Source organism: Leuciscus leuciscus (genome assembly GCF_965113295.1).
Source record: "Leuciscus leuciscus genome assembly, chromosome: 5".
NCBI classification, from domain to species: Eukaryota; Metazoa; Chordata; class Actinopteri; order Cypriniformes; family Leuciscidae; genus Leuciscus; species Leuciscus leuciscus.
In genome coordinates this window covers 23,779,111-23,798,025 of record NC_138729.1, presented here as the reverse complement: position 1 = coordinate 23,798,025, position 18,915 = coordinate 23,779,111, and the positions used below count along the sequence as shown (strand labels likewise).

The window sequence follows — 18,915 nt, the reverse complement described above, 5'->3', positions numbered from 1 at the left end:
CAACACAAAACACTCCAAGTTGGGTGGTCCAATCTCCAAAACACCCTTACTCAGAGCCCAGCATTGAAGGGTCTGTGATCTATTATACGTGTTCCTTACCTACTATTTATATGATTCCGTAATGCAGGGTTTTTTAATCATTTTAATATTAATTAAATGTGTTTAAAGACGTGAGGGCGATCAACAGAATGTAATAACTGCAAGTTATCTCATTATTAATTTGTTTCAGGACAATAAAAACATAAAGCCTTTTGTCTTCATGTCTTCATAACACATTTATTATTCTCACACAGTATACTGTAAATGAGTATACTGTACATGCAAATATATAGCGAGCTGTCTTTTTTCTTGAAGTTGGTCTCTCAGAAGGGGATCATCATATGTATTTGGGGGTCTTTGGCATCCAAAAGTTTGAAAACCTCTGCCGTAATGAACTTTAGTCAGCATAGATGGCATTTTGTGTGTGTGTGTGTGTGTGTGTGTGTGTGTGTGTGTGTGTGTGTGTGTGTGTGTGTGTGTGTGTGTGTGTGTGTGTGTGTGTGTGTGTGTGTGTGTGTGTGTGTGTGTGTGTGTGTGTGTGTGTGTGTGTGTGTGTGTGTGTGTGTGTGTGTGTGCGTGTGTGCGTGTGTGTGTGCATGTGTGAGAGAGTGAATTAAACTAGGCTAATCAACTACTACAGTTACAACTTAAAAACATTTTTTTATTCAAACTCAACTCAACCTGTTCGAACCCTTTGGTTTGGAAGAAACTAGATGACACGAGTGACCATCCAGACTAGTGTGACCTGAGTTTGATGGGGTCTGCAATCCCTCTTCATTCAGATCGCTAAACATCTCATAGTGTTTTATTGTGTCATATTCACAATCACAACTTCTACAATCAGACCTGATTAGCTGTTCCCAGCATTGTTGTTTTCTGGTAACTATAGAGGACTTTGAGGTATTACTACTTGTACTGTCAAGAGAGATTAAAAAAGAGGCAACTCCGTAAATGACAAGCATTCAAGTTTAATTATTGTCAAAGTAGCTTTACAGTAAGATACAAAGGCGCCTGGTTTTCAGATGGTTATGTCTCTTGAGTCCTCTGTACTGTTTCTGTGGCTCCAGTGCTTGTGCGGCATGTATTTATTTTCCCTAGCGCTGGGGTAATCAGTTGGCCAAATATGAGGCCAAATAACCTTCAGGAGTGCGACGCTGTCCTTTCCGAGCGGCCCCCACAGCTGTCTTTGGAAAATTGCCTCTGGGGTTAGTGAGCGGGAACAAGTTAAGATTTACAAACAATGATGAAGCTTGTCATGCGTCTTTCTCCATCCGTCACGAGCGGCGGCCTGCCGGGGCGTCGAAGTGTTCTTCATAAAGCTCAGCTCGCTGTGAAATACGCCCCTGTGCGCTCTTTACTGCTGGGAGCTCGTCAGCAGCGCTCCGCCATAAATTGCCTGGGCCGGAGGTGACACTGCACTCCATCACCCGGCAGGGCAGCCTTACCTCCGCCCGCATCCGCCCCCACCCGCGGCAGCCGTCCCAGCCCGTGAGATGATGTGCCCGCTGTGAGTTATGTTGGAATTTCAGTGTTATACGAGACAGTCTATGGGTTTTACCATTTTTTCTCATGCTTTGTTTTTTCTTTGTCACCGTTTATTATTGGAAGATTCAAAGTTAGTTTTGTTTGCGGTCTGGGCCTAGTTTACAGTTTTGGAGAAAGTGGACAGGGGGCTTTCTGTTTGCCAGCAACCATATTTGAAGAGAATATGGCTAGGCAATATGGCCAAAAAACGTATATCTCTGTATTTTTTTGGCTGAATGGCGATATACGCTATATATATATATATTTTATTATTACTTTTTTCTATTTTGGATTAAAAACAAATCTGTGTTTATTTTGTATTTTTTTTTAAAGGTTATTTTATATCATGCCTAATGTTGTCCTACAAACAATGTTCATATTGACGGTTATGAATACAAATATAGCGAATATAACCACGTCGTAGGCTATGCTATATGTGCAAAAAAAAAACATTACATTCTAACACTGTAACAGCAACATTACAATCTACAAAACAAAAATAATGCTTTTTAAAGCATTAAAGTTAAATTCACTAAATTAAAAATGAAAGTAAGTAAAAACGAAAGCACAGACTAAATATTAACTGTAAGAGAAACACACATTCACTAATCTGAGTTTAGTAACTTAGTCCACATTTGATTACCCCATTACACTTTACAGTCACTTCAGTTACAGCTTTCATAACAATACACTCAATTGTAGGTTTAAGGTTCTACATGTCTGGCACATTTAATGTCCAACAACAAATATTTCAGCAAAATGTAATTTTTTGTCAAAATGATGGCTCTCCTCTTCTATTGTGCTCTATCTGTCTGGTGCGCATGTGTGCAGCGGCGCTCGATCACTGAAGTCTGTGAAGTTAAACAGCACAAGTACCTGCCAGAGCATCTAACAGAGCAAGCCACTTTAAACTATACGTGTTAACTATATTTTACAAGTTATTTTGAAGCCTTTAATATGAAGCATGTCTCATGTTTAGGTCAAATTGGATTATGCACTTTCCCCACAACAGGTCACCCTTTGCCCTCTGCTATTTTTCAGATGAACGCTTAATATCAAACTACTGTATGCCGATATAAACAGTAATGCCCATTGCCCATCCTATATAGTTTATAAAAAAATATTGGCCAATCGATATATTGTACGTACCTCCCAGGTCTAGAAGAGAATATGTGGCTTTCAGAATACAATATTGTAAAGATATTGTTTCGTAGTGCACAAGCCTTTTCTAAAAGTAACACTATACACATTATTAATTTATTTTCTTTTTTGGATATGGTTCTATGGTAATACATGTTTTATTTAGCTTGGACCAAGCTAATGTTATGCTATTCTTTGAAATACTATACCATCTAGTATCCTGTAAATATAGTATGGTATTCATTCAGGTCCATTACATATTTTTTAAATAGTACAATGGTATTGTAATCTCGTACATCACTGTACACCATGTTTCTGCCACAGTACTTTTTTCTAATAAGGTCATTAGGGCCCGAGCACTGATGGTGAGATTTTTTTGTTGCTGTCCATCAGCAATGCTTTTATTTGAATACAAATATGGTGAAGGGCTTTATTTACAGGTAATTAATTACACATTCCAGTCACATCGAATCATATGTACTGTGCTTTAGACATATATCGATCGGTCTGATGCCGTTTACAAACCACAAATTTAATGGATGCAATTCTTCTCGGTCAGAATGTTATATCACTTTCAGAGGCGTCAGACCCCCTGTAAAAAGTTCCAGGAAAACACAAAATCTCATAGGAGCAACCAAAGAGCCCATTCATTCTCTTTCAATGCAGAATAACAAAGGGGAATAATGATTCCCTCCCAGCTTCAAGCATAATTGAAAGGTAGCGCTTGAGCAGGAAGAGGTGTAACTTCTCATCTGACAGAGAGGCTGTGGAGCTTTTTTTGAACATTTAATCCATCCTGTTCGCATTATTCCTCTTTGGAACATGCATAGAACTCTGGCACAGCCTGTGCCCTCGAGGTTAAGTGCTGTTACATGTGTCCCTTTATTTGTTTGTTACACAGTTTCGCTAGCCTGGCTAGGGTTACATATAGGTCATGAGTTCACAAGAAGTTGCATACACTAAATTTAGGGTTGATTATGGTTGAATGTTGTGTGATGCCAGTTGCATGACAGCTTATACTGTTGTACTCTCTATATTTACCTGCTTACAATTGGCAGTTCTTATCTATTTCCCCTTCTGATCTCAGATCAGTAGGAGTAAGGTTTTCTCTTTTTCACCTTTTACACGCAAAACAAAACAAACACTTGACAGCTTTTGTAATCTGGATCGTATGTGAGTAGTACAGATGATAAGGACGGCTAATGTGCCACATAATACATTTCAAAAACTTTCAAAGGAATTGGTAAAGCCGGATGTGTCTCTGTCAGGTAAATCAGATGGTAAATCAGTGGCCTGCAGGCAAAATCTCTGGCTGGAGTGTTATTTAACCACACAGTCACAGTTACTCCTCCGTGTCATGCTGTCTTCCCTTCTCCAGTGCTGATGCTAAATGCTCTGTCTTTTCTCTCTATGGATCGGTTAAATACCAGTGTAATTGGCTGCTCCAGGCTCAAGCACTGTCGTAATGTGTTGTACAACATTTCCATTAACACTTGCCTGAGGCACTGAAGAGATAAAATGGATAATGACTGCAGCCAAAGGTTCTGCTCTCTTTAGCACACTGTCCTCCTCAGGAAGACGGTCTGTGTTAAGGAAAGTCTAATCTCACTTTATACTCTACCATTCAAAAGATATATATTTTCAAAGGAATCGATACCTTTATTCAGCAAGGATTCATTAAATTGATCAAGAGTGACAGCAAAGACATTTATAATGTTACAACAGATTTATATTCTAAATAAATGCTGCTCTTTTGAACTTTCTATTCATCAAAGGAATCCCGAAACAAATGTATCACGGTTTCCTCAATGTTATAAACCAGCAAAACTGTATTCAACATTGGAAATGTTTCCTGAGCACCATATTAGAATGATTTCTGAAGAAACATGTGACATTGAAGACTGAAGTAATGATACTGAAAATTAAGCTTTGCCACCACAGAATTTAAAAAATGTATATATTTTAGTAGTTATTTGATTACTTTATTTTATTGTCAAATAAAATGTTTTTTAAAATTACACAGCTTAAAGAAAATATGTGTTCATAGTTGCTGGAGCACTTTATTTTATGGGAATCGGTAGCTATTAAGAAAGCAAATCTATATTTTAGGCATATTTTGAGTCTTTACCTCATAGTCACTGGTTCCTTTTCTACACAGATTTCAATTATTTAGTTACTTGTAGTAGCACTTAATTATTTTTTGCTTACTAATGGAAGGTGGACATTCATTCTTGAGCAGAATGTTTTCTATATTTGGTTTTATTCAACTTCTAACCCCTGCCGTAACATCATGAATACAACTGAATCTATTAGGTTGTTTATTTCACCCAGGGGGGCTTCGGTCTCCCTCAGAGCCTTGCTAACTGATGCCTGCACCGCTTATTTCTCACTTGTGATTATTTTCTCTCCTTTAAGGATAATAACACAAAATCCCTCAAATCATCGATCCCGTGTCTCAAGTCATTATAGTATATCCATAATGTTTCGACGGATCGGCACGCGGGCCGGGAGAGACGGACAGGTCATTTGCAGGGCCGGCGGAGAGCTGTATCAGTGCCAGTGATTTAACAGGGAGGAGGGCCTGTCAATTCTCTCAGAGACACTTTGAGACTGGGGACAGATTGGGGAACAATACAGGTCTGGAGGTGCTTATGTGTTTAATTAGCCTCTGACCCTGGCATGATGCCTCCTGTCAGACGTTACAGGCCACTCATGCTGATCTCTAATAGTCCAATAATGGGGACTGAAGTGTCCGATGTGCTCACATGTGAGCTGAATTTTAGCAGCCATTACTTTAGTCTTCAGTGTCACATGATACTAATGATTCTAATGCCGATTTGGTGCACAAACATTTCTTCTTATTATCAATATTGAAAACCGCTTAATATTTTTGTGGAAACCGGGGTACTCCTTTTTTTTTTTTTTTTTTTTGAGTAGACAGTTCACATAAAGAAACGTTTACAAAAAGAATTTTTGTTCCCACTTTATATTAAGGGTCTGTAACTACTATGTACTAATATTTTAATTAATCATGCTTGCACTTTATTTTAAGGTGTCTTTGTTACACTGTAATTATACATTTAAGTACAGAGTAATATTAAGTAACTACATGACATGTAGTGATTATAGGGTTAGGATTAGGTTTTGGTTTGTTTAGGGTTAGTTGCATGTAATTATGCACAATTTATATATATTACTAACTACATTTAACACATAGTTACATGTAACAATGAAACTCTAAGATAAAGTGTTACCTTAATCGTTTTATACAATGCACTTACTGTATACATTTCATTACATTGGACAAAATACCTGCATGTAATTACTGCTGTAATACATTTCTGTAATTACTTATATAATTACACTATTGTCCCCTCCCTTACACCTCCCCATACCACCAAACCTGTCCCTAACCTTACCTGTATCCCACCTCAATAGCAGCAAGTGTTTTGCAATACAACATGAACACAATAAGTGCATTGAACCTAACAATTACTCTTTATGTAAGTACATAGTAGTTAAAGACACCTAATATAATAGTGTAACCAGATTTGTTTTATAAAAAATACCTTAGTATTTAGTCTTGCTTGGTGAAGTTCGTTTTTCATACTTCAGGTTTGGATTTTACACATTGGCGCGTAACTTGTCCTGCATGACTTGAATCATACCGCCCACAACACCTTATCATTGTACGGGTGAGTTTTGCACAGGCTACATAACAGACATTTTCTTCATAATAGTTGCATTCTGTTAGATGTGGTGTTTATTGTGTTTTTTTTTTTTATATTTTTTTTTTTATACGGAGTTACAATATCTAATGTGCAGTATTAAGTTCATCAGAAAAAAAAATCTGAAGGTGCTCTGAAATATTATACCTAAAAATATTCAAATGCTTTTGAATTTTACTTGTGCAAGCTCATGTTTTTCATTAAGTGTTAAACACATCAACATCCACCTCCCTTGAGTGCTTCAAACTCCAATGCCAATGTGATTGTGAGTGAGCACTTGACTCGGAGAACAGCATCCGTCTCTCTGCAGCAGCCACGGCTGTTCACTCTTTGAGGAGTCAGCAGCTGTTTAAAGTGCCGCCTCCGTGCTGTAGGCCTGTGTTTTCTGCGCCATTAAGTCCTGCCACAGCTCTAATGATTGAGAGAGACGTGCATGTCATTCCTTGAGGGAACTCCATCTTCCCCCTGCACATCTTCAGCCGAGTCATGTCGTATGGACGTGTGTTTGTCTCTGACGGTGCTTTCACAGCTTTTGGTTCTGAACAGAGTTTGTTTGATGTCAGAGTTTGGCCCTTTTGGTCAGTGTGAAAGTGTTCAAATTTGGTGGGGTGAACGAATGAACCACATCCAAGTGAACGACAATATGGTTTAACTTTGGGGTAAATTGGGAGCTTAGATCCGAACCGGTTTAAGGAACGGTACTTATTCAAAGAACCAGTTCTTAATTTTACCCTTGCACTGCAAACAAGCAGAGACGGTCTCCAAAATGTGAGCACTTCATTCACGACTAAGGCTGAGCTCCCGAATGAGGTTTTGCCGACAATTTGAGGTTCCGTAAGAGTTACGAGGTTTGGTCACAAACTCTAGTATAAAGCTATTTAGTATAATGTTCTATTCAAGTTCTGGTATAAACTATAGGCAAAAAAATAAAAAAATAACATTAACTTGTATTTTTTCTAATCAAACCGTTTTCAGAACTGTAATGTTACAGAAGGAACACAGAACTGAAACTTTAAAAAAAATACTGATTCTGCTCTGAGTGAACCCACCAATGCTACAACTGAAAACTATAATTGTATAGCTAATAACCAATAATTCCCAATTCTGATGCAGAGATGACATCAAAACCTGGAAGTCTAATTCGCCGCTGGTTCCTTTGTCATTTTCCTATGGGGTTTTATAATGGGGTTTTTCAATTTATGAGTAAAATAAAGCCTGTGCTTGGTAAACATAACTTGACGATATAAAAAAAATTATGTTTCTAATAAGTAGCTAGATAAGACAGTTTGGGGTATGAGAGTGTGCAGTGTACGTTGTAGAACAAAACATTAAAGTATTGTCAAGTTTGTTTACCACAGGCTTTATTTTACTCATAAATTGAAAAAACCCATTATAAAACCCGATAGGAAAATCTTGAAGGAACCGAATTGATCTTCCGGGTTCTGAAGTCATCCCTGCACCACTCTATTGCGATTCTGTACTATTTTGTCGAAATAAAAATCTAAAATCAATTGTTTAATATTTACTATTATGTATAAAATGAAAAATTAACATTCATTTTGAGATTGGCATATGATTTTTCAAATATTGACTAATTGTAAAATGAAAAAAGGGATAAATGAGCATGTACAATTAAAATCCAATATCCACTAATATTGATAAATTGAATTAATATCAGCCTCCCTGTCTCTTAAACATGTCTTGTTGGGCAACTCTGCTGTTAATGCAAGATAGCAAGTTCTCATAGTATGCTCTCTTAAGCACTTGTTTAATACGATCTAACCAGAAAACATTTTAGAATTGTTTTCATATGTACATTTATAACACTTTGTGTAATTTTAATCTGTTGTATTTATTTATTATTTTTTATTACTTTAATAAAAAGCCTCGGCTGCTGACATAGCATTAAACTCTCAACTACCTACCGACCTCTAATATCATCCTATAACCTATGTTGAGCAAATGTGCACTGAGTTTTAGACTGATACAGTGACATTTATTCTTAATTTTAATGGCTGTAAGCATGTGTGTATGAGAGCATCTGTATACACGTTCGAGCATGTACATGTGTGTGTGCGTGTGCACCCGCCTGTGTGCGTTATCTTTATGCAACTCTGTGTGTTTGTCTAAGTGAAGGCATTATGGACCCTCATGGCCCAGTGCTGGCAGTATATGAGTTGCAGAGGAAAAAGCTTATCCACAATAGATCAACCCTGAATTACCATCTTCTCTCACATCTGGGCTTTTGTTCACCTTTTCCAAACTGCCAGAAATGATTGAGCTTCTTTCACTATTTCCCCTCCCCTTTTCATGCTCTTTTTCAAAAAAAAAGGGAAAAAAAGCTTCCTTTTGTTAAACCACACAAAGACTGTTTAATAGTTTGGAAATCTAAGATAGTTAGCCGAACAAGGGTGAATAGGGCAAAAGTTCAGATGGGAGAATAAGCTCTTTTTGAACAGCGTACAGAAATTAAATCCTCTATTGTTTCAATACTGTTTTACACTTGACAGACGCGTGTGGGGTTTTTTTTTTTTTCGTGGTTTTTTTGCAATACTTGTGTCACTGCCAGAGTGTAGGAAACTTCTTGTTTGGCAACTTTGTGAAAGTTTCATAAATGTAATTCTTATCCAATGTGTTCCCTTCTTAAAGAACCCACTTCAGTTTAAGCTGGTTTTCACTGGCTTAAGATGGTCTTCCAGCATGACCAGCTGTAAATCCCTCCAAAACTAGCAAACCAGGATAGGCTAGGTCAAATTTAATGTTAAAAATTAAACTTATTCTGAGAGATAATTCTTCAAAGTCATAAAACCGTAGTGAAGATGCACTGTATATTAAAAGTACACAAACTCCATTTACTTAGGTTTTATCTGCGTATTTAAAGGCCTGATTGTCTGTATTACAGAGCGTTTACTGCTGATCTAACATTAGTCTATATTAAGCGCTAATACAATGATAATCAAAGGCAACGAAGCTGTGACACAGAACATGTCCGCTCGCCGAACAGCCCCACTGCTGATTTACCGTCCCCACAAACGACCTGTCCACTCACCCGCGAGATCTTCCCTTTAATTACATCATAGATTTCCCCCTGATGAACTCCCTCAGAATTAACACAGCCACGGCTAATTCCAGCCCCCTCCTCTTTCGCCCTCACTCGTGTATTATTGTTGTACAGAGAGCGCCGGTGCAGTTTAGCTACACAAACATTAGTATTAACGATTGGCCAGTTTGGAATTGGTGACAAACTGCAGGCGGAGCGCAAAGTTTTGTAGCCTGAAACCAATCAGGAAGTTAATGAGGAGAAAAATTACTCCTTTTCGCCAGCGCCCCTTAATTACCTCCACGCCAGAGCAGCGCAGATGAAAAAGAGGGAGGGCAGGATGGGATGAGAGCCACAGTAAGAGCCTTTATGCTGCTTTTCTCGGGTTATGAAGGTCAAGAAAGCAGCTGAACAGGATTTGTGTGCGTTGCCCCTCCCGACACTCGTAATTTTGATAGAATCTGTAGAGACTGTAATGTATTTGCTTCATATGCACATTGAGATGAGAGCTGACCTGGCTCAATGCACAAAGTACCATACATTTTTATAGGGAACTATAACGTTTGTGCTGCTAGTGTTTCGGTTTTACATTTACATAGTCATTTATTTAAGCAGATGATTTGGTCTTTGGGTTAAAATTGAAACATAATAACTGTCAGGGTTTATTTAATGTTGAACAGAGCAGTAGTTTTTAGTCTTAATTGAGATTTCTATGAATGCTGCTGTTTTAGTTATCGGTCTCGCACAGACACTGGAGAAGGTCAGCACAGTACAGACTCGTCCTGCACTCAATAGCCGTGTGCTCACTCAGCAGTCTGACTGGCTCAATACGCGTATCTTCAGCTTGAGTGAGTTTGCCAAAGTAGCCAGAACTTGCTGCAGTGTGAGATTTATAAAAGGCACCACTGTCTTTACTTTGTTGTAATGTTGAGAGCTGACAGCACTGCTCATACAGTTAATTGATGCTGTTTGGTTTGACTGGAGAAGCTGATAAACTCAAGATCAGATATACTTCGACAGTATTGTTTCCATTCTAACACTGTGTTCTGTGCAAGATTCAGCTTGTACGTTTTTTTGTAGTTACAGTAAGTTGATGAGATTTTAAATGCAATTGCCCCCCAAAATACTTAAATTACTCTTAGAAATATGAGTTATTTCTTTGCATCTGCTTTCAAAGTGATTGTTATTCTATGCATACTTCCAGTCAAATGTTTGGGGTGGGTAATTTTATATATTTTTTTTGAATACTTTTATCCATTAAGGATGCATTAATTTGATCAAAAGTGACAGTAAAGATTTACATTATTACAAAAGAATTCTGAATTTTCTATTCATCAAAGAATCCTGAAAAATGTTTACATATTAAGCAGCACAACTGCTTTCAACATTGATGATAATGGCTACAGAAAATCCAGCTTTGTCGTCACAGGACATTTATTTAAATTGTAATAATATTTCACAATATTATTGTTTTACTGTATTTTTGATCAAGTAAATGCAACCTTGGTGATACTTTTAAAAACATTTAAAAATCTTACTGATCCCAAACGTTTCAATCATTTGCCCTCAAGTTTACAGTTATTTACAAGTTACTTAACACTCACACTTACAAGTTCAAGGTTACACTGATGGTAACCTATCAGAGTAACTACAGGTATGCGCTTTTTGTCTTGTTCTTGAACAATACATCTTATGTTTATGGTTGTTCACATTTCTGACAAATGCTACTTGGCTTTATATTATGTTTCTAATGCAAAGACATTCAAACATCTTTAAGTGTGGCTTAAGTGTCCAGATACTTTTTTGGCACTATTGTACTGTGTCAGGATCCCAAAAGCTCATGTTACATGAATGCTTCGGGTGTCGTTTATCACAGATCCCATAACCAGATAATGCTCTGGCACAAAATGTTTTCAATAATAAACAAAAAACTGTTTATCTGATGTCATGATGCATCCTATTTCAGCTTACTCCAGTGGAGTTCAAGACAGCTCAATGATCAACACCGAGAACAAGCTGGAGTGTGAGAGCAGCTCAGAGTCCGGAACCTTCTCCGTCGACTCCGTCATAGATGGGGCAACCAAGTAAAACACCCTCACCTGCACCCATCTCCCTTTTACAACAACTTGAATTTTTTTTTTCTACAAGTTTAATGATTCTGTAACCAAATCCTACCTTATTGTTCAACATTTTAATGTTAACACTGATCAGGTTGATCAATGTGGTGTTATTCAACTTTGTTAGGGTAATTCTTTCAGATTTTTATAGACATAGAAATCAGTTTCTCAGTGATGATCAGAAATGCTGTTTACCATGTTTCACACAGTTTGATAGCTTCAGTTTGTTCACTTTGATGCTGCAGATTTTTAAGAATAAAATGAGTCACTTTCGCTTTCTAGCAGAACGCTATTGAAAGAAATGGCAGAGCCGAGCGATTTATTGTCACGTATGGGTTCAAGCTCAGTATTGCTGTCATTGGCCTAATGGATAATCTAACTTCCTGTCCATGACCTTCATGCTGCAAACTATATGAGGGCTTCTCAAGCATCTCCATAGTGTTGTGCGGGACAGTCGGGTTAGAAGAGATACTATTCAATTATGCCTCAATCTCACAGCGAACGGCTTGTTTATTTATGGCCATCACTAAAGGGCATCATTTAACTTCCTGCGCATGATCCAGCTAATGTGCAGTGCTCTTCTGGGCTTTCTTTGTATAATATGAAGCTGTGCCCTTGATTTTAATGGTGTTGGCACAGATAGTGTCCTCAGTCAAGTCACAAATAGAGGAGAAGAGGGACACACAACTTTGTCTTTCCTTTTAAGGCTCTGTTTGTTACAGATATACATTTAACTACAAATGATGTAATTTTTCAGTATCTTGAGCTGATGTGTAATCAGATTTTTACCTTTTTTTATTATAATTGATGGCCCTTTAATATGCTTCGACAATCAGTATATCTTTTGCACTTATTTACTTGCATACAACTTAATAGTAATGGGTATCTAGCAGAGACAACAAATCATTTTCTTTCTAAAAATGAATGTAAAATGTAATTATTTTTATGCATTTCCATTTTGTAAGATTTTGTTCAACTAACAGTTCACAGTTTGATTCATGTGTTAATTTGATTTCCAGACGTGTAAATTCACCCACTGTATGTCGGTGTGGATGTGCTCTTGTCCTCTGACACCATGATGTTACAAATATTTGTATTATTGTTATGATTATAAAACAATGCAAAAGCTAATTTGCAATCGTTGTGTGTTTATACACTCTCATGTTCAGTGGAAATAAAATCATTATTGATGAGATATAAAACCCGAAATGAAAATTACTTGTATTTTCTTTGCTCTGCACCCTCAAAACATTCATTCGATTCTGCCCCATCTGCTGTAATCAATAACCCGACCATCTTGTTTTTTTTATTAAATGCACTTACTCTTAATTTCATCCCCCAGTGGTTTTAGTGAGAAGAATGTGGAGTTACCTATATGGCTTTGGCATTATAAATCACTTCTGGAGAGCAGATTGTACAGCAGTATCGATTGATCCTGATATATCACAGAAATTTACTGTCACTTCTGTTTTCAATTAAAGATACAATCAGTCAGATAATGACTTAATTGGATTTTACAGAAGATTGAGTTTTATTGTCCCGTGCTTTACGAGTTTAGTTAAGGAAGGCCGCTTTATCATAGGCTGTCAGCGCTGGGCTCCGGCGTGCCGCCGTGTCCTTCTGTTGCTGCTCCGGGTTTGTGTTCCAGCGACAGCCTGAAAAGTGTCTGTGGATTTGTTTTCCTTGAGCTGCTATTGTGCCATAAATCTCGGCGGGTGCATGATAGATAAAGCCGCCCCTGTCCCAAAGTCTCAGTGCATACTGGAGGCGCTAGACCTGCGTTTTTTTAAGTCAGGGCTTTTGGATTTAAGAGAGGAAGAGGTCATCATAAAAGTGTTTGATGACTACGGTCTGAAACAAGGCCCAGTTTAATCTGTAATAATACATTTATTTGAATTGAATGCATTTTATTTCGAGGGTCCCGTAAAGATATAAAAGAAGATTACTGGAAAGTGAATAGAAAGAAAACATTGAGAGTCAAATTTATGGAGAACACGCTGATTGTTGTTCAAATATTCCATATAGTTATTACAATTACAGATTACAAAATCAAATATTAACATTCTTGCTTTGCACTTGACATTGACACTTGCACCTGTTTAGATTAATAGAAATAATACAAACATATTTTGGTTGCACACAGTTTTGCTCATAAGTTTACATACCCCTTGCAGAATATGCAAAACGTTCATAATTAACAAAATAAGATTATAAAAAATCTCATGTTTTTTGTTTTTTTGTATGGTCCCGAATAAGCCATTTCAAATAACAGATGTTTACATATATGTTTACACTGGCCACTTTATTCCTGTTCAACTGCTCATTACCGCAAATATCTAATCAGCCAGTCACATTGCAGCAACACAATGCATTTAGGCATGCAGCAGAGATGGTCTTCTTACTGGGAGATGCGAGGGTCTGTGGCTCTAACTTGGATCACGTTAGGCATCTCATCCTATCATATAATGGCAGTGACGTCAGTGGTCAGCATTCAGAGTGTTATTGACGGTCCATTACAGTTTACATTACACACAGTTTCTTATGGATTAGCTTGTTCGTCTTGTGAATAATTTAGTGTTATATAGCTAATAAACGTACTGTTGGACTGCATTTCTTTGTGGAATGTGCTTTACTGAGCGGAAAAAAGAGTGTGAATTGCTCTATTAGCTGCAGATTACTGGTCACTACAGTGTGAATAAAACCACATTTAAGATTAGATTTCAATGTATATTAAAAAACAGCTTTATTGGGCTTACATAGCAGTAATACGACTAAAAATGTAATTGTAATTTCATGGTTGAAATCTGGAAGGATAGAAAGAATAAAAAATGTTTTTCCTTCATTCATTATAAAGCATTATATCATTATAAGGCATAGTAGTCAAATCATTACAATTCAAGTCTAATGTATTCGTTGAAACCTGGAAGCCATTAGAGAGAACCCATCATTTATTTTTGCCACACTTTCGCCCCTTAGTATCAACTGAACATTGTTTAAGCGTCACAGCCTGTCTGAGTATTGTTGCTGACCACCATGTCCATCCCTTGATGACCACAGTGTATCCATCTTCTGATGGCTAATCCCAGCAGGATAACGCACCATGTCACAAAACTCAAATCATCTCAAACTGTTTTTTTGAAAATGACGGAGTTTACTATTCTCAAATGGTCTCCACAGTCACCAGATCCAATAGAGCACCTTTGGGATGTGGTGGAACCAGGCCCTGCGCCAGAGGAGACATGCCCACATGGACATCCCTGTGCTGATATAATAATTAATATTATATAATTTGAATAAAACTTTTGTTTTCCATGCTTTACAAGCGGCCATGTAAACGCTTCAAGGCATATAGGCATAAATGCGGGATTCACTCTCGAAATTGCGATGACTGACAGTGATAACCATAGCAAAGGATGAGGCAAAAATACCCTCACTAATTTCAGAAGCGCCCTCTGTGATTTGATTCTGGAACTTGGCCTGGTTCAAAAGCAGGATTTTATTGCATTAGGTAAAGCAATTGTTATTTATTATTTGTATTGGCAGCCAATGCCATGCCAAATCACACATTTGCTTTTCTGTTAAAATTAACAGTGCTTTGTGAACGTAGATGCTTTAATAACAAATAATTTGGTAATTAGGTTGTTGCAACACATAACATGTCTTGAAACTATTTAATGGAAATATATAACCCCCCACTGCCGGCCCCCCTGAGAAATACAAATTCCCAAGTCGTGTGTCCATGAGATCGACTGCATGATGCTATCATGTCAATGTGACAAAAAGAGGTCTGACCCGGTTCTAGGTGTACCTAATAAAGTGGCCAGTGAGTGTATATTGTATAGTCCACAAGACAAAATAATAACTGAAGTTACACAAATGAAGTAGTTCAAAAGTTTACATATTGAATCGTATTATGCCCACTGTTTATAGGAAAATCCTGCTGGCACATTCTTTGGTTTTCTGGCATCTTCTGTATATTTAAGCCCCTTTCCAACAGTGACTGTGTGACTTTGAGATCTCAAAATCGAAATTGACAATTCTTTTTTTATTTTATTTTTTTATGGAACATTGCATTATTATAAATTATTTATCCATGCACATCATTATTTCATGTACCTCCGTAATCTTTAATCAAAATAACTTCCCCTTACTCTTGCAGCAACATCTCTTCTATGATGATGTGTTTACTGGCGCGAGGGCGGGACAACCTGTCACTCACATGACATCATACCACAACCATCCAACCAATTACCAATGGACAAAATCAAGTCCCACCCTACAATTTTTTTTAAAAAATTTTTGGGAAACCGGTTTACTCAGATATACGTCACAATAAGGAAGAAAAGACTATTGTAACTTCCGTTTCATGCTGACTTTAAGAGCCAGGGGTGTAAACTTGGATGATGTGTACATTTTTCATATTTTGTTTATATCATTTTTTTTTTTTTTTTTTTTACTGCTGCCGTTCAGAAGGTACACAAGATATTTAGATTTCCCAAAAGACAAAATAAGTACAATTTACACCAATCATCCAATTCAAAAAGTTTTTTTTACATTTTTTTTTTGAGTAACATCTTATATATTCTGCAAGGGCTATGCAAGAACTGTTTTATTTGCCAACATGTCAATGTGACAAACACCTTTTTTTTTTGCAATTATTTTGTTTTAAATAATTTAAAAATGAAAGCCACACACCATAACTTTAAATTTAGTGCATGCTCAATTATGCCAACAACGTGATCAAGCACCTGATCAGTGAAAGTAATGGCTTGAACTGAACATGAAACCCTTTTTCCCCGGCACAATATATATATATATATATATATATATATATATATATATATATATATATATATATATATAATACAGTAAATGTGCAAGAAATCCGTAATGAGTCTGAATGATTAGATTTGAAGCTGTCAGTGAGTTTTACAATTACTTGTTTGTTGTACTAACTTAGTTTCTGTTGAACTCAATTGTATATTTGAAGTCCCATTAGAGTGGGTTATAGAGACAGACAACTATTTTGTTGTCTGCCTTTGTTCACGTTGAGATGGAGAGGGTGTGCCGGGGAGGTGTGGGTCCTGTCAGAGTCTCAGTGATTTGAGTGCCCTTGGAGGCTGTCCATACAGAGGGAATAACCAGACATTTCACTGGACAGATGTCCCATCATTACTCACAACATTGAAACTATTGGCTGCCTGTCAGTGAGTCGCAATGAAAGAGAAGCCAATTGGGGTCTCGATGGACATTCACAGACTCAACGTTGAGTCTATATATAATTACCACTATCAACCTCAATCAAACCTGACAGAAAGTACAAAAAGAGACTAAATGAAATGTAATTAAATATAAGAGCGTGAAATTGTATAAAATGTATTTTTTTTCTTTTGTACCATTTTCTTTGTATACTGTGTTAAAAGGCATTCATTTAAAACTGCAGTTATCGGCAATACAACAAATTACAAATAGATTAAACAAATAATGAATGACAGTATTCCTTCTGAAACATTAGACCTGCTTACAAGCAGAAATAATAAGTAACTTTGTGTGTGTGTGTGTGTGTGTGTGTGTGTGTGTGTGTGTGTGTGTGTGTGTGTGTGTGTGTGTGTGTGTGTGTGTGTGTGTAACCTATAGTACTACTTGTTTTTCTCTCTGAGAAGGATCTATTATAGATATTATTGATCATATTAATATTATTACTTATTCTCATTTGTAAATTGCTGGGGATTACCGTGTTTGCTAAATTAATGTTCAAATGTAAATTGTTAGGGAGTGAAAAACCTGTTACACTGAGGGTTTGACTGGAGATTTAGTTGGTGTCATATACTCAGTTTATGGTTTCTTGGATCTTAGACCTGGGACATTTACTGGCTTTATTCTGTCCTTCAGCTCAGTATAAAACAACTTTTGGGCTCCACATAGATAAACCACAGTCTAGTGCTGCTAGTATGGTTCACTTAACCCACAGAAAATGTCCATACTAATCTTTCACCTTTGGAAATTAAACAACACTTTTTAAAACTGAATTCCACTTTGAATTAGTGGTATTTTAGCCATACTATGAATGCAAAATGTATGAACACCCAAAAGAATGTTTATCTATTTATTGTATCTCTTATAATCAGTAAAACTGTTATGCAGTTCTGATTAGACAGAAAGACTATTAGATTTAAAAATAAATAAATAACATATACACATTTATATAATTTCACAATAATTAAACAATCTGATATTTATAAAGGCTTTGGTTTCATTCATTTTCTTCAATTGCATTCAAAAGAGCCCAATATTTGTTTCTTTGCTGGTAGTTGGGTTTTTTCTACTTATTTCATCTAACATGCTTATTAAATCCTAAAAGCAAACAAATTAATCAAACTAAAAAAATTAAGCATTATAGTTAACTAATGAATTGTACTTTTCATTTAACATTGAATGGATTTGTATGGATGGTAGGCTATATAGTATATGCATGTTCACCTTATTCTCTTTTTATTTTTCATATCCATTTACTTTGATGTCAATCGGTGACAGAAAACATAAATAATTTTATTAACATTTGTGTTGTCCTCCCACTCCCCTTGGTGTGAATTCCCCTCGCCATGAACAGACTGCACGCTGCATTATCGTCACCTTGAAATTTCATCTGCTATTTTCCAATTAAAAGCTTAATAGCCCTGGAAACGGAGTTCATGTGGTGAAGTTTACCGTGGCCCCCAGTTCTCAAAGTTGTGCTGCCGGGATCCCATTACGTGCTTGAATAAACCCATTTAGGAACAGAAACGGGACTCGAGGGTGCCCGGTGTTGAGTTTCACTGGACTTTAAAAAGCGATGGGCATCATTTAAAAAAAAGAAGGTGTGCTGCAATTTACACCCTATAGCCTACATCGCGCGCCAAATAGCATTTAAAGTGTGTGTATGTTTACTGTGTGCACAAAACAAAATAGGCCTGTTTAATGTAGATGACATCGCCCAGTTCAATTGATTCAATTCATTTTTTTTTTTCACCTTATCCTTCCAGGACTCATTTGGTACAAGTCCAAATTATATTGCCCAATTAACTCGCATGCATGTCGGACTATTCAAAAAAAAATTCATGGGAATAAGTTAAGAGCTCATTCAAATGCAAACCACCATATTATTGTCGCCTGTGTTTAATTCGAATTCACAGCGTGTGGTTAAACTACCAAAGCGGTTGCAGGATTTTCATGAAAAGCGCACAGCAGTTATGAATTCTTTTCTACATTCCCACTTAATTTTTGGAATTACTGCACTCCTATAAGAGCCTCATATGTTGAAAAATCGCTGTGGGTCCGATTTCAAACA

General features: G+C 36.9%; 1 protein-coding gene across 1 annotated transcript in view; it reads left to right on the top strand.

Moving 5' to 3' along the window:
* The window catches only part of dmrt1 (doublesex and mab-3 related transcription factor 1), a 30,703-nt gene extending 17,647 nt beyond the window's left edge, over positions 1-13,056 (top strand). Inside the window, exon 5 of the mRNA XM_082170064.1 lies at positions 11,438-13,056. Within this exon, the coding sequence (XP_082026190.1) occupies positions 11,438-11,559 (122 nt within the window). The 3' untranslated portion in view covers positions 11,560-13,056. The remainder of the gene's footprint in view (positions 1-11,437) is intronic.
* The last annotated feature ends 5,859 nt before the right edge of the window (positions 13,057-18,915 follow it).